The 15000-nt window shown below is 41.1% G+C and overlaps 2 protein-coding genes across 2 annotated transcripts in view; both read left to right on the top strand.

Moving 5' to 3' along the window:
- Positions 1 to 4736, top strand: part of LOC138981886 (beta-mannosidase-like) — a 19013-nt gene extending 14277 nt beyond the window's left edge. Inside the window, exons 16-17 of the mRNA XM_070355028.1 lie at positions 3147 to 3329; positions 3791 to 4736. Of these exons, the coding sequence (XP_070211129.1) occupies positions 3147 to 3329; positions 3791 to 4033 (426 nt within the window). The 3' untranslated portion in view covers positions 4034 to 4736. The remainder of the gene's footprint in view (positions 1 to 3146; positions 3330 to 3790) is intronic.
- Positions 4737 to 5747: 1011 nt separating this feature from the next.
- Positions 5748 to 15000, top strand: part of LOC138981885 (beta-mannosidase-like) — a 21820-nt gene continuing 12567 nt past the window's right edge. Inside the window, exons 1-7 of the mRNA XM_070355027.1 lie at positions 5748 to 5984; positions 6670 to 6816; positions 9714 to 9862; positions 12292 to 12491; positions 13235 to 13302; positions 13814 to 14013; positions 14527 to 14695. Of these exons, the coding sequence (XP_070211128.1) occupies positions 5858 to 5984; positions 6670 to 6816; positions 9714 to 9862; positions 12292 to 12491; positions 13235 to 13302; positions 13814 to 14013; positions 14527 to 14695 (1060 nt within the window). The 5' untranslated portion in view covers positions 5748 to 5857. The remainder of the gene's footprint in view (positions 5985 to 6669; positions 6817 to 9713; positions 9863 to 12291; positions 12492 to 13234; positions 13303 to 13813; positions 14014 to 14526; positions 14696 to 15000) is intronic.

Genomic DNA, 15000 nt, shown 5'->3' with positions numbered 1-15000 from the left:
GATGTCCCATTAAATTGAAATTGAATAATTACCATTTTTCAGTTATCTCAAACTTAACTATGTTTTTGTTATTTACTGATTTTTGACTTTTGGCTTGGGTACGGCCAAGTCAAAAAGGTGGGAAAGGTTAGAAATAGTCATAACAAGTTCACTTTTGGGTCTTTTTCAAATCTGTTTGCTGCATCTTTTCTGTGACCATTGTGGCTATGCACTGACACACAAAAAAGTGGAGAAAGGGGAGAAATGAAGATTTTTTCTTACTACATCACAGTCAGGGATTGTTGACATGTACATTGTCAAGAGGTCAAAACAAATTTTAAAAGCTGTTGGACACTGCACTAGTGTTGCTTTAATCAAGGCGAGTCTGGAACAATAGGTCCACCCCACCAAAAAGTCAACATGGAATTAGTTATGATTTTTTAGCCTTTTGGCTTGGGTACGGCCAAGTCAAAAAGGTGGGAAAGGTTAGAAATAGTCATAACAAGTTCACTTTTGGGTCTTTTTCAAATCTGTTAGCTGCATCTTTTCTGTGACCATTGTGGCACTGACACACAAAAAAGTGGAGAAAGGGGAGAAATGAAGATTTTTTCTTGCTACATCACAGTCAGGGATTGTTGACATGTACATTGTCAAGAGGTCAAAACCAATTTTAAAAGCTGTTGGACACTGCACTAGTGTTGCTCTAATCAAGGCGAGTCTGGAACAATAGGTCCACCCCACCAAAAAGTCAACATGGAATTAGTTATGATTTTTTTAGCCTTTTGGCTTGGGTACGGCCAAGTCAAAAAGGTGAGAGGGGTTACAAATAGTCATAACAAGTTCAGTTTGGGGTCTTTTTGAAATCTGTTTGATGCATCTTGTCTGTGACCATTGTGGCTATGCACTCAAAGTCAAAAAAGTGCAGAAAGGTGACAAATGAAGATTTTTCCTTCTTACAAGACAATGTGTGATTTGGCACATTTTGCCTCAGTCTTTATCAAGAGCCTGTCTAACCCACTTTGAAGCTGTTGGAGACTGCAGTAATGTTCCTTACATCAAGGCGAGTGCACAATGGTGCATTTCTAACCCCCCCCTAATGTTCACTTTAATATCAATCAATCAATAGATATTCAGTCACAGTTTAACTAACTCATTCACCCTGACCACTCACTCATCCTGTTCTATTGTAGTTGTGCTAAGTTTGGTTTGCAGACTTTATTCTTTTTCCCAAATTTCTGTCCTCATGGCATCAAGTGGTTTTGTTTATAAATACCCCCCCTCCCCCCTCCACACACACTTCATACTATTAACACACACATTTCTTAATAAGTTATAATCTATAATTGCGATAGCGATAGGTACGTTCTCTGTTAAAACTAAAAGTATTGACCGTTTATTTATTTAATTACCAAGTTTTAAACTGTGACCACTATTGTTAATGGGGAACTCCAGAGCCAAATGACGTGAGCAAATCTTGGCTTTGTCTGGATTGAAGCTGCCGTCAGCGCGATTTATGGCATGGATCAACGCAGCACGCCATTTGATTTGGTCAACACTGACTCCAGCCTTCGGAAGTTTGACGAAAGAAAGCCCTCTACATTTCGTTTGCGTCGTGTGGCATCCAAAAATACAGCAGTTTGAACCGCTTCCCTTGCACATATATGCCATTTTTCGCGAAGTAGCATCAGGACCGAAACACGCCAAAGCCGATGTCGGCCATTAACCGGAAGAAGCGGGCACCGCGCGTCAGGTGGGTGTGTCAAACAGTCCACTTATTCGACCTTGACCCTAAGACAGCCGTCCATCTCATGTACGTCCGTGGTGTGATCGCTCTGAATGAAAATGTGGTCTAGCTACTTTTCAAACACAAAGCTAACAAAATCGACCTTGTATACTTGCCATTTACATATTTATTATACATGTTGAAGGATGAATGAGGATACATTGTAGACGAATGCATGTTATTGATTAAAAGCCCCACAATGATGTGCTTGGCAAACAAAAACAAAAAAACAAAAAAAACAAAAAACAAAAATCGACCGGGACTCATACCCAAAATCGACCTTCTGATCGCTTCTATCAACTTAATTGATGTATTAATTTCGCAGTTTGATACTGGTAGTCTTGTTGAAATTAGTTCACACACACACACACACACACAAATTCCCACTCTGCACTGGAAGCATCCCGGCTGTTGATTTTCAGCATGTGCCTAAGTGGAGGAATGGTCTTATTGTGACCCTCCACCACGGAATGAGTCGCATGTCACCTTTGCATGATTTTCATATTTTTACATTTTCCTAAAGAGTTTGTTATGCTCTATCCAGTGGTGAAAACCGTTTTAGAAAAGAGCAAAAACTGTTTGAGTTATAAGCCTGTGACTAAGGTGACCCTCACGCTGTTACCATACACTCTCCGGACTTATATCAAGTCTAGCGCAGAACCGCGCGAGGTGACATGCGACTCATTTCGTGGTGGAGGGTCAAAATATCATGTAAACAGCTGGCCAGATTACTACTGTTTTCGTGGGAAAAACTGTGACCTGCCAGTTATCGTTTCCCTCAGACCTCCCTCTCTCTTTTCATTAACTTTTGATTTTAACATAAACATAGCTTTTTGTTTGTTTGTTTGTTTGCTTAACGCCCAGCCGACCACGAAGGGCCATATCAGGGCGGTGCTGCTTTGACATATAACGTGCGCCACACATAAGACAGAAGTCGCAGCACAGGCTTCATGTCTCACCCAGTCACATTATACTGACACCGGACCAACCAGTCCTAGCACTAACCCCATAATGCCAGACGCCAGGCGGAGCAGCCACTAGATTGCCAATTTTAAAGTCTTAGGTATGACCCAGCCGGGGTTCGAACCCACGACCTCCCGATCACGGGGCAGACGCCTTACCACTAGGCCAACCGTGCCGGTCCATAAACATAGCGTATTCAATCATTACATAAGTCTTTCTCGTGGGCGAGGGCTGGATGTAAAGAAAGCATCTTTCTAGTCTTTTATTTCTGTGTAAAGAAAGTGTGTGTATGCCATTACCCTCGTTTACTAAATAGTTATCTGATGTCATCGTATGTCATCGTTTGTCATCTTATGTCATCTCATCTCATCTCATGTCATTTAATCTTATCTAATCTTATCTTATCTATCTTATCTTGCAGCTGAACACGACAGCGGAGATGGTGTTCCGACAGGGCGTTGACAGCATGATGACAGAAGCGGGCTGCACGTCCAGCACGGAATGTTTCATTTACACCTTCCTCAACGACCCCAATGATGGTGTCAACAACTGGATCTACCTGGCAGAGCTCAAAGACTCCAGCGTTCCAAAGGCGAACGTTACGGTAGGCACCATATGTCTAGTCGCTTGTTCGTCTTCTTCTTCGGTCATGGGCTAAAACTCTCACATTCACTCATGTTTTTGCACGAGTGGATTATTTTGTACGTGTATGACAGTTTTTACCCAGCCATTCTGGCAGCATACGCCGATTTCGCTTGTTGGTTATATAGTGGTTCTAATTCTCTCTGCTGCCATGAGATTATAGTTAAGTTCTGCATAATGTTTATTTACTCGTTCGCACATGTCGTAAGCATTTAAAATGCTTACCTCTCTTTGTTTCTCGTGGCTTTTACCCACAGTTGACGCAAAAAACGACCACATTTCAGTCAGTTTGATAGAGGACAGATTATGACATTTGTGATCTATTTTCGTCTGCTCTGTTGTTTTTTTGTTTGTTTGCTTTTTCTATTAAACGTTAACTGTCCCGAAAAAATGCGCTTAAGAGACTGTCCCATGTTGTCTCAGATCGCCAGTGTCCAGCAAGCCAGCTCGCCCCGTGAGTTCACCATCACGCTGACCACTGACGCCATCGCTCCCTTTGTGTGGCTGGAGGCAGGGAGCATGATGGGACGGTTCTCGGACAACGGCTTTCTTCTGGTCAAGGTGACCTTCACGGTGACCTTCACGGCCTGGCGGGACGACGTAGACATCCACACACTGCGGTCACAACTATCTGTCTTGTCACTCATGGACATTTACCGCGAATAATGTTATTATTTAGCACATGTATTTGAATATAATGCTAATGTTTTAGTGTTTTGTTTGTCTTTGTTTTACATGCTCCACCACTGCAATTTCCCCATGTGAGATAATAACGGTAATTTGATTTGATTTGATTTGATTTGAATAGCCCGCTATGATAATAATCATTGGAAAAGCCGGCTCACGTACGGAAACACCAGTCTAAGAAGCCATCTCATCATTAATGTGACTAAATGTTGAACTACGGGGATACATATTTGTCTGTTTTGTATTTTATTGTCTCTTGTGTGGTATTGATAATGATAAGTTGTTTAGCTTTCCTTGCTGTTTAATTTAAAAAAATTTAATAGTGAAAACGTCCGTTTGTACCCAATACAAGACAATAAAATTATATACTTTATGGTATTGTACGATTATTCTTGTTATGCATTACATGTAATATTTTTACTATATAATTGAATAAAGCGTTGTCTTCAAATTCACACTACTCTCATCAGTCATCACCCTTATTTCTCATATTGCTTTGCAAAACTCTGTATTGACTCTCGGTATCTTAGAAATAACGCTAGATAGTAAGTTTTTTTTAAACATTTTTATTTTAATTTTATTTTAGACTGACATGTTGTTTGAAAGTAATGTAATAGCATTGTTTCACAGGTAAATAACATTAAGACATGAATAAAAATCTATGTATTTTTGAAAAAAAAAATATAGAAGAAACTATGTACAATGAAAACCCCACAAAAGCCAAAAAACGAGACAAATAAACACAACAAATAATAGTGATAATCAAAGGCACAGCCGTTCCTGTGAACACGGGACGTCTCACCATCGGAGATATGGCCAGGATTTTACACGGGATAAGTACGTTCAGACACTTGGACACATAACAAAAGTAAACAGCCTGAGTGTAAAGTTTGAACTTTTTGATGAATCAATTTCGTGCCCGTTAAGAGAATATTTCATACAAAAATCGTAATATTCACAGAAATCACCCAGGATATTCAGTTCTTGAAGTCGGGAACGCAGAAGAAGAAGAGAAGAGTTATTGTAGAGAAATGGTATTTATGCATAAAAACCCTTTTCAGATCTGGGGTGGCGAGTGAAATCGTTTACACGGGAAAGAGCGAAAACAAGCGATATAGTTTTTTACCACACACACGCACGCACGCACGCACGCACGCACGCACGCACGCACGCACGCACGCACGCACGCACGCACGCACGCACATACATGATCTTAAAATGACAAAAACAAAACGATAAGGATGGTTTTAAAAGGCAGCAGGCTCAACCGGACTGGCCAACACATCTTGTATGATTTAGTTTCACTAGTATATACTCTTTAAAATCATTGCACACATTATTCTAAACAGGAAAAGAGGTTCTTGATCCAAATTCCAGAATCGGGGAAAAACAGGTAACTTTTCGAGTTGACCTTTGTCTAGAAGGAATTTAGAAAAGTTTATAACATTTTCGTATTTATTTTGTAAATATTTTACCCGTTTGAAAGAAGACTGCTTATATTACATCTGAAAAAGATTATTTACTGCTTTACTTTTTGAGAAAGTGATTTGTGTAATGTGTTACTACATGTTTTTCAAATTAAACCTATCTGCAGAAACAACGTTGGGTTTCAGGTTATATTCCATGAGAGAATTAAAAAAATGCAAAAAGGGCGTTTTTTCTATACCTGAATAATGAGCACACGAAGCAAGGAAATCGACCTGTGATAGCTTCACAGAGTGGATTTGGACAAAAGCTGATATCTACATACAATCCAAAACAGACGTCTGACCTAATTCAGTGGAAGACAGCGGTCTGAACATAATGTGTCTCTTATGGAACGTTGGTGTGTTGTCCGGTCTACTGGTGGTGGTGATAGTGAATACAAGTGATGCAGGCATTGTCCAGCAGGATTTGACCGGCATGTGGACGGTGTCCAGTGACGCTAGAGGTAAGGCAACTGCTTGTCTACTTAGCTAGCTAGCTACCCCTCCCCTTTTCTTACCGTTCCGTTCGTTTGCTCTTGTGTGTGTGTGTGTGTGTGTGTGTGTGTGTGTGTGTGTGTGTGTGTGTATGTGTACGTGTGTGTGTTTGTGTGTGTGTACGTGTGTGTGTTTGTGTGTCATCCTGCTCGGGTGCTCGGCAATTGCCTTACTTGAGTGCCTTTAATTTATGTAGGCTTGACGTCCGGCATGTTATTTCATGGTCAAGTGCCCGGCAAAAATATGCGAAAACGCAATGCCAATGCACACTTCGTTTGAGTTATAGCAGTCCCTGATCTAGGCAGTATGTATAGGCGGTAACGCAATACCGATGTATACTGCAAGTTATTTCAGGTATATCTGGACGCAGTCAAGTGCCCTGCAGGATGTATAGGCGGAAACGCAATGCAGATGTATACTTTATTTTAATCCTTGGTCTGGTGCCCGGCAGTATAAATATGCGACAACACAATGCGTGGTGAATTCGTTATTTTAGGTATAATAAGTCCCTGGCCAAGTGCCCGGCAGTATGAATATGCGACAACACAATGCTGGGTGAATTCGTTATTTCAGGTATATCAGTCCCTGGCCAAGTGCCCGGCAGTATGTATATGCGGTAACACAACACAATGCATTGTTAGTACGTTATTTCAGGTATATCAGTCCCTGGCCAAGTGCCCGGCAGTATGTATACGGCATTGTATTATAACAACGTGACAGAGGATCCATTATACAGAGACAATGATGTCAAACTCGCCTGGGTAGGACGTGAAAACTGGACGTACTCAAGAACATTCGAAGGTAATTTTGTTTCTTGTCTTTTCTTTTTCCTTTCTTCAAAAATGTTTTATTCATGCAATTTTACATTTTTTCATGCAATGCACAGAAGTTACATAATGACAAAGTGGATATGACGGATAAAAACATATTCAATGCAATGTACAAGCAGTTATAATAGATACTGTTCCACAAGGGTGAAGTATGAAGCCCACTTCAGCTTACATTTTCCATCATTCATTTCTGTAAAGTGGATATGTTCATCAATCTTGTATGTGAGGGCCAGTTCCTTAACAAAAAAGTTCAATGTTGGCTTTACTTTGTTTATTCTACATTTGTATACAACAAATTTGGCTTGCAATAAAATACAATCAAAACATTCATCAGTTTTTGTTATGTCGTCTTAATTGTCCAAATAATATTTTGCACTACGGGTTAATATTGGTTTGCATAAAAAAACAAGTCGCGTAAGGCGAAATTACTACATTTAGTCAAGCTGTGGAACTCACAGAATGAAACTGAACGTAGTCCGCCGCTACTGCATGAGGCCGTGAAAGTGACAAGCCTGTTTGGCGCGGTTGTGATTTAACTTTCTGAGCGTGTTTTTAATCCAAACATATCATATCTATATGTTTTTGGAATCAGGAACTGACAAGGAATAAGATGAAAGTGTTTTTAAATTGATTTCGAAAATTTAATTTTGCTCATAATTTTTATATCTTTAATTTTCAGAGCTTGTTTTTAATCCAAATATAACATATTTATATGTTTTAGGAATCAGGAAATGATGAAGAATAAGATGAACGTAAATTTGGATCGTTTTATAAAAAACAATTTATTTTTACAATTTTCAGATTTTTAATGACCAAAGTCATTAATCAATTTTTTAGCCACCAAGCTGAAATGCAATACCAAAGTTCGGCCTTCGTCGAAAATTGCTTGGTCAAAATTTCAATCAATTTGATTGAAAAATGAGGGTGTGACAGTGCCGCCTCAACTTTTACAAAAAGCCGGATATGACGTCATCAAAGACATTTATCGAAAAAAAGAAAAAAAACGTCCGGGGATATCATTCCCAGAAACTCTCATGTCAAATTTCATAAAGATCGGTCCAGTAGTTTAGTCTGAATCGCTCTACACACACACACAGACAGACACACACACACACACACACACACACACACACACACACACACACACACACACACACACACACACACACACACACACACACATACACCACGACCCTCGTCTCGATTCCCCCTCTATGTTAAAACATTTAGTCAAAACTTGACTAAATGTAAAAAGACGAGAAATGTCCACTAGCCAGGAACTAATTATCTTAGAAACAAAGGGAAGTAATTAAGCGCTCTATATGCAAACGAAATGTGAAATAGAGTAAGTGAGAGTTAGTCGGAACGAATCTCCTGGCTTCTTAGAGAATAACAAGTATTGACATGAACAAGCGACTCTCATTCTCAAATTACTAATCAGGACATAATTATTCACAGTACAATACGCCCCTTTCCGTGATGTTGTTATGATAACATTTCCTCGACACATTTTTCTTAATCGCCATAACTGTTTAATCGCCATCGGAAGTTTAAAGGCACAGTAAGCCTCCCGTAAACCATCACTGATACTGTCAGGCTTTTACACACAGTACAAACACCCTTTCGTTTAAACACTCACCGCTTGAGAACATTCCTAGGTGCCCTACGTAAAGAGCGAGCAATTTTCAAAGAATTTATTTTCGTGGACCGTCTGATCGGCAAATCAGGCGCCTCGTTTTGGCGCTAGAACTAACTTTTAAAATCTAGATAATAAATTGACAGCTTGTTACACAAACATTCTTAAATCATAAAAGAATTCTTTTTTCATCAAGACAAGATCAGTACAATTCGAAGTTTGAAAAGTTTGAAAAAAGAAAAGCCCGGAAACGTGTCACGCAAACCGTCTTTCTCGTAGCAGACGACGGTTGTGCCTAGCGCCTGTTCCTCTGAACAGTCAACTGCCACCGCTCTAGTTCGTGTGAATCGCAGCCGTTTGTTGCGTTTAGATTCAGAGGTACACAATAACGTGCTATTGCAGATAAGCTTACAGCGAGTCGCATTGAAATCACAAACTGACGACCACATTGTGAAAAAAGGAAACTGGATGACAAGGGTTTGCGATGACTCAGGGGTAAGATAAACCACGCAAAAATAAATTCTTTGAAAATTGCTCGCTCTTTACGGAGGGCACTTAGGATGTTCCCGTTTGGTGAGCGTTCAAATGGAAGGGTGTTTGTACTGTGTGTAAAAGCCTGACAGTATCTGTGATGGTTTACGGGAGGCTTACTGTGCCTTTAAGGCAAAGTTTGACGCCACGTTTCCCAACCGTGAACAAGGCATGGCGGGTCTGTCGGAAAGAGGGCAAAGTTGACGACGATTTGAAACTAGTTTTGGCGCTTTGCGAACTGGCGACAACACACGAACCTCCTGTTTAAAAAACCCACCTTATTATTTGTGTTTACGTGGTTAAGTACTTTATAATGAAGGCTGATAGATAGAAACCAGCTACATAGGGCGTGGACAAAAGCTGATAGTACGCATGTCCACTGAATTTGCACTCTAGTATACATGTAATACTTTGAGGTCACACATAGAGCGCTGCAACGGAACCCTTTCCCCCACTGAACCACTTCTTGCTGGCGTCTTACAAACCTGTTTCTCCTCAAACGATCTTCTATTTTCACCTTGCCAAAGATTGATGAAAAACGTTATCAGAGTTTAATTATCTCAAATTAATCATTCTTTTTGTCTGTCCACTATAATGACCATTTGGTCAATGTCATTGTGAATGTTTGGTTTCGTCAAGCATAACACTGTTCAATAACTAACCGTTTTTGTTTTTATTCTATTATTAACATTGTTGTCCAGTGAGCAACGACATGGTCCAGTCTCAGTCCATCCTGCTGGTGGCGGAGGGCATAGACACTGTTTCCACTCTCTTCATCAACGGTCAGCAGGTGGCCACAACCAACAACATGTTTCTGAAGTATGCCTTTGATGTCAAGCGGTTTGTAAAGGTAAGCCTAATTGAAAAATGTTGTTAAATAATTACAGCACATTTTATCAACGAAATACTCGTTCCATTAAAGGCACAGTAAGCCTCCTGTAAACCATCACAGATACGGTCAGGCTTTTACACACAGTACAAACACCCTTTCATTTAAACACTCACCGATTGAGAACATCCTAGGTGCCCTCCGTAAAGAGCGAACAATTTTCAAAGAATTTATTTTTGCGTGGTTTATCTTACCCCTGAGCCATCGTGAACCCGTGTGATCCAGTTTCCCTTTTTCACAATGTAGTCGTCAGTTAGTCATTTGAATGCGACTCGACGTGAGCTTATCTACAATACGGAGATTTAAGAAACGAAACGTTGGGACGTTTCGTTTTGAAGTTGTGGTAAACGTCATTATTTCGGGGGTCTCTCGCTGGAAAGGTGAAGGTCAACTGAAACGGAACGTGGAACGTCAAAACGCAGTCACGTTTTCCACCCCCAAAAAACGAACAATATTTCGTCAACTTTTGTGAGTATTTTTGCACACTAACAGTTTTATTTGTTGGCCATTTTATGCATTGCTAGATTCATCAACCCTTTCACAGTCTTTCAGCGCTGAGAATGTGTTCATTGGAGGTAGACAACTGTTGTGAACTGAAATATTTTGAAGGGTGCTGATCCTGGTACATTTATCCAACTTCATGGTGAGAAAGCAAATGGCGAAGCAGAAGTAGGTCATCGCATCGAATTTTTATTCTGGCTTCGTATGTGATCAGGTGCATGAATTGAAAAATGTGAAGCTCTTGTGCGTGCAATGCGAGTATGTCAATCCTTTATTGACTCGTGGAGTTGAAATTATGCCATGCCCAGTCAGCGGATCATATCCTGCCATGCCCGGCCTTTCATTCCGAAACGAAACGTGAATACATCTAAATCTTGTCTGCGGCCTATGCCGTCTCGTTACACGTTCCGTTTCGCGGGGTGACTCATTCACCAAACGAAACGAGCTGCAAAACGAAACGTGCTGTTTCTTAAATCTCGCTACTATCTACAATAGCACGTTTTTATGCACGAAACAAACGGCTGTGGTTTACAAGAACTCTAGCGATGGCTTTTGACTGTTGAGAGGAACGGCGATATGCCGCATAAACCGTCGTCTGCTACGACCCTTGCGTGACCCTGCTTCCGGGCTTTTCTTTTTTCAAACTTTCACAACTTCGAATTGCACTGATCTTGTCTTGATGAAAAAAGAATTCTTTTATGATTAAAGAATGTTTGTGTAACAAGCTGTCAATTTATCATTTAGATTTTAAAAGTTAGGTCTAGCGCAAAAACGCACCACGGTCTAAAAACATTCCGATAATCATCGATCCACGGCTATCGCCAGTTTAAGGGAAGTAACTCATGTTTGACCTGAGTTCAGGATGGGTCCAAAAAGTGTTCGAGACAATCTGCAAAATTAATTCTTTAAAAATTGCTCGCTCTTTACGTAGGGCACCTAGGATGTTCCCGTTTGGTGAGCGTTCAAATGGAAGGGTGTTTGTACTGTGTGTAAAAGCCTGACAGTATCTGTGATGGTTTACGGGAGGCTTACTGTCCGGGCGTGATTTCCGGGATATTCAAAACAGCCGTCCAGCACCAAAACGAGGCGCCATTGTTGTAAAGGGCCAAGTCCACGAAAATAAATTCTTTGAAGATTTCTCACGCTCGACAGAAAGCAGCCAGGATGTTCCCGTTCGGTGAGCGTTTAAATGGAAGTATGCTTGTACTGTATGTAGACGCTCGGGGAGCTCTGTGATGGTTTACGGGAGGCTTACTGTGCCTTTAAGGTCATTGACAAATACTGTTGTTAATGACGGCTAGTGTTAACAAAGAACAATATGTTTCAGAAATTCCCCTTTGATGTCATGCGCTTCGTTAAAGTTATTGACAATCACTGTTGTTTGTTAATTACAGCACATTTTATCAACGAAATACTCGTTCCATTAAGGTCATTGACAAATACTGTTGTTAATGACGGCTAGTGTTAACAAAGAACAACATGTTTTTGAAACATACCTATGATGCCAAGCCCTTCTTTCTGTGTGACCTGTTTGGTTCCCTGTCGCAGATCTGGTCAGGTTTTTACTGGGGATAAGACCATCTCTCAACTTGGTCACATACCTAAAATGAACAGCCTTGGTGCGCTCTGTGCATAGTGAGCGTTTTTGAATGAATAAATATCCTAAAAGCCACCAGTCGCTTTTTAAGAAATGAATTCAGTAAACAATCCATGTCACCGCAACAAACAGTTAGAGTGACTGGCACTAAATGTCAATGAATCCCTGGCAGCAACTTCCAGGGTTTTCCTGTTAGCAGTAAACCTTGATTGAAAAGCAAACCGCTAGCTATCCATACGATGTTCCTTGAGGTTGCAACAACACATTTGAACTCAAACCACCTCTTTCTCAGCCTGGCAACAACTCCATTCGCTTCAGTTTCCAGTCGGCGGTAGACTACTCCAGAAAGCAAGCGGCCAACTACCCTTACGATGTTCCAACCGACTGCCCCCCTGCGGTTCAGAACGGGGAATGCCACATCAACTTCATCCGCAAAGAGCCGTGCTCGTTTTCCTGGAACTGGGGCCCGTCTTTTCCCACCCAGGGAATATGGTGAGTTACTCTGTATCCCTGAATGAATGAATCCATGGCAGCAACTCCATTCCCAGGAGTTTCCTGTCAGCAGTCAACCTTGCTTAAAAAGCAAACCGTTAACCATCCTTTCGCGGTTCCTCGAGTTTTCGACACTATTTGAATGTACACCATTTTTATCTCTATCTCAGCCTGGTCGTGCTTTCTCGCGGGGTCGGATTTGTTGAAATTCATAATTGATTGTCATTTTAACCAATCCGACCCCGCGGCTGGCTCGATCCCAGTCTGTTGGTACCTGTCTCGTGCCTGCCAGCCCAAGTTTCTGCTTAAAAGTTCCCTTGTGTCGGACAGTCCTGACAGGAAGTATTCCGCCGTCATTAGAGATGCGCCTACGGGGGTATGCCGCAGAATGTCCGATGAGGAACTTTGTGATCATGTGATGTCTGCAGTGCTCTGTCCTCGGTCTCACAATGGTAACTTGGTCTGGAAAGGAGGTACAGATAGTCGGCATTTTTCCTGTTGTAATCTGGTCGCTAGGGCCTTCCTTAATTGAGCCAAAAGTTGAATTCACAAAGTCTTGTTGTTAAAAATTCAGTGCCAAAGCTCAGTGCAGCGACCTTCGTGAAGTACGTAAAGTTCGTGAAGTCGACTTCGCCAAATTAATTTGAGGCTTTAATGAAAGCAAGTTGCGTGGAGAAATATGTAATAATTCAGTTAATCTGTCAAATAAGTCGTTTTCGTTCGTTTCCTTATTTCGATTGCAGGAAGCCTATCTACCTGGAAGGTTTCAGCTCAGCTATCCTGGACATGGCAACAGTGGAGGTCATGCCGGGTGCGTCAACATTTTCCCAACAAAATTAAAGAATATATCACACATTTTAAGACATTAATTGTGATCAAGTATCATATTTATTCCCAGCTAGTGAAGGATATTTTGCATTTGCTGTTTGTGTTGCTTTTCTTTTACTGAATGTTGTCCAGAAGAAGCCTCCACAGGCGAACATTTCCATCTTAACTGTGTCGTCGGTGTCTTTGTGAGTAAAGTTTTTATTTTTATTTTTTTAATACTGTTAGTTCCGTCAATAGACGATGGTTCGTGAAAGAGTGAAAACTCTTGCTTTTATTTTACGTTGAGGCTTACTTTTCCACTTGCCATCACATTGTGAGGGCGTGTGTCTCCACACGTAGACAAGGAGCTCGAGTGAAAGTTTGCCTCAATAAAACAAGAGTATTCACTCTTTCACGGCCCAAACACACCCGACAGAGTTATTTCTGGAATTCGTCTATTTGGCTTTTAGATTAGAAAAGAACAAGCCAAGTAACCTTATTGTTATTTGACACAGGAGCCACTGGCACTGACCTCTTCCTCCAAGGACCCAGAAGCTGGTTGTTGCGAACAAAGGCGTATTTCAACATTGGCGGTGACCGGTCAGTCAGCGGTCAGTTGCAGATCGCACTGGCCAAGACTGGCATCTCTGAGACACACACTCTCACCCTGTCAGCTGACCGCAACTGGGTCGAGTTTGACATCGTGGTACCACAGGTGAGGGAGATGACGACGACAACGACGACGACAACAACAACAACAACAACAACAACAACAACAACAACAACAACAACACTAACGATGACGACGACGACGACGACAACAACAATTCACCGAATTGCAATGAACACTCCCCCCCCCAAACACACACGCACACGCTTTTAATACCCAACCCCCCCCCTTTCAATGCTCCATCCCCTTTTAATGCCTTATCTTTTTTTCAGATTTGTTCCTCACAAATTTATTTAATTTACCAATATGTTAACCCTCCCTCTTACTTAAGACCTGATTTTGTAAGATTTTCTGAAGATCTTTAAAGGAGATTCGACGGTTTTCCGTCATTTTCTCAAATAATTTGTATAATTATGTTTTCTTTCTTATATTGTTCGAGATCATTTATGTCACCTAGACATGTTTTTTATTTTTTATTTTTTATATATTTATTTTTTTACATAACATTTAACAGATAATTCCTACCGTCGGTCACGACTTTTTATCGTCTACTGACAGAGCGCTAACGTCAAGCGGTGGTGGCCAAACGGCTACGGCGACCAGCCCCTGTATGACGTCATCTTTACCTTCACAAGCAATGACGGAGACGTGACGACCCTGACAAGACGTGTCGGTTTCCGTACAGTGGAGTTAGTGGAGGACCCCGTGTCGGCCGATCCCGAACAAGGTCAGCAGCAGAAAGAAAATATTGTGTTGTGAGGTTTTCAAAATCAGATCTGCTCAATGTGTTTGTACGGTAGCAGACACTAAAGACTGTTAAACTTCGAAAAATTGCAGAAACTGTATGACCGTGTCGCCATCCTTGCCTCAAAAAAAAAAAAAAAAAATTGAGGACGAGGGAGTCGATTGTTTATCCCCGAGTACGCAGTACTAGGGTCCTGCAGACTTTAATTGTGTGTCTGTTCGTCTCGACTTAACAGCTTATTGCTGGGAAACTACTGGGCGCAGTTCGTTCAAAAGTTGATACACTAA

The sequence above is a fragment of the Littorina saxatilis genome, linkage group LG12, assembly GCF_037325665.1.
Source record: "Littorina saxatilis isolate snail1 linkage group LG12, US_GU_Lsax_2.0, whole genome shotgun sequence".
NCBI classification, from domain to species: Eukaryota; Metazoa; Mollusca; class Gastropoda; order Littorinimorpha; family Littorinidae; genus Littorina; species Littorina saxatilis.
Note: the sequence above shows the minus strand (reverse complement) of the source record. Positions and strands in the feature narration are given on the sequence as shown.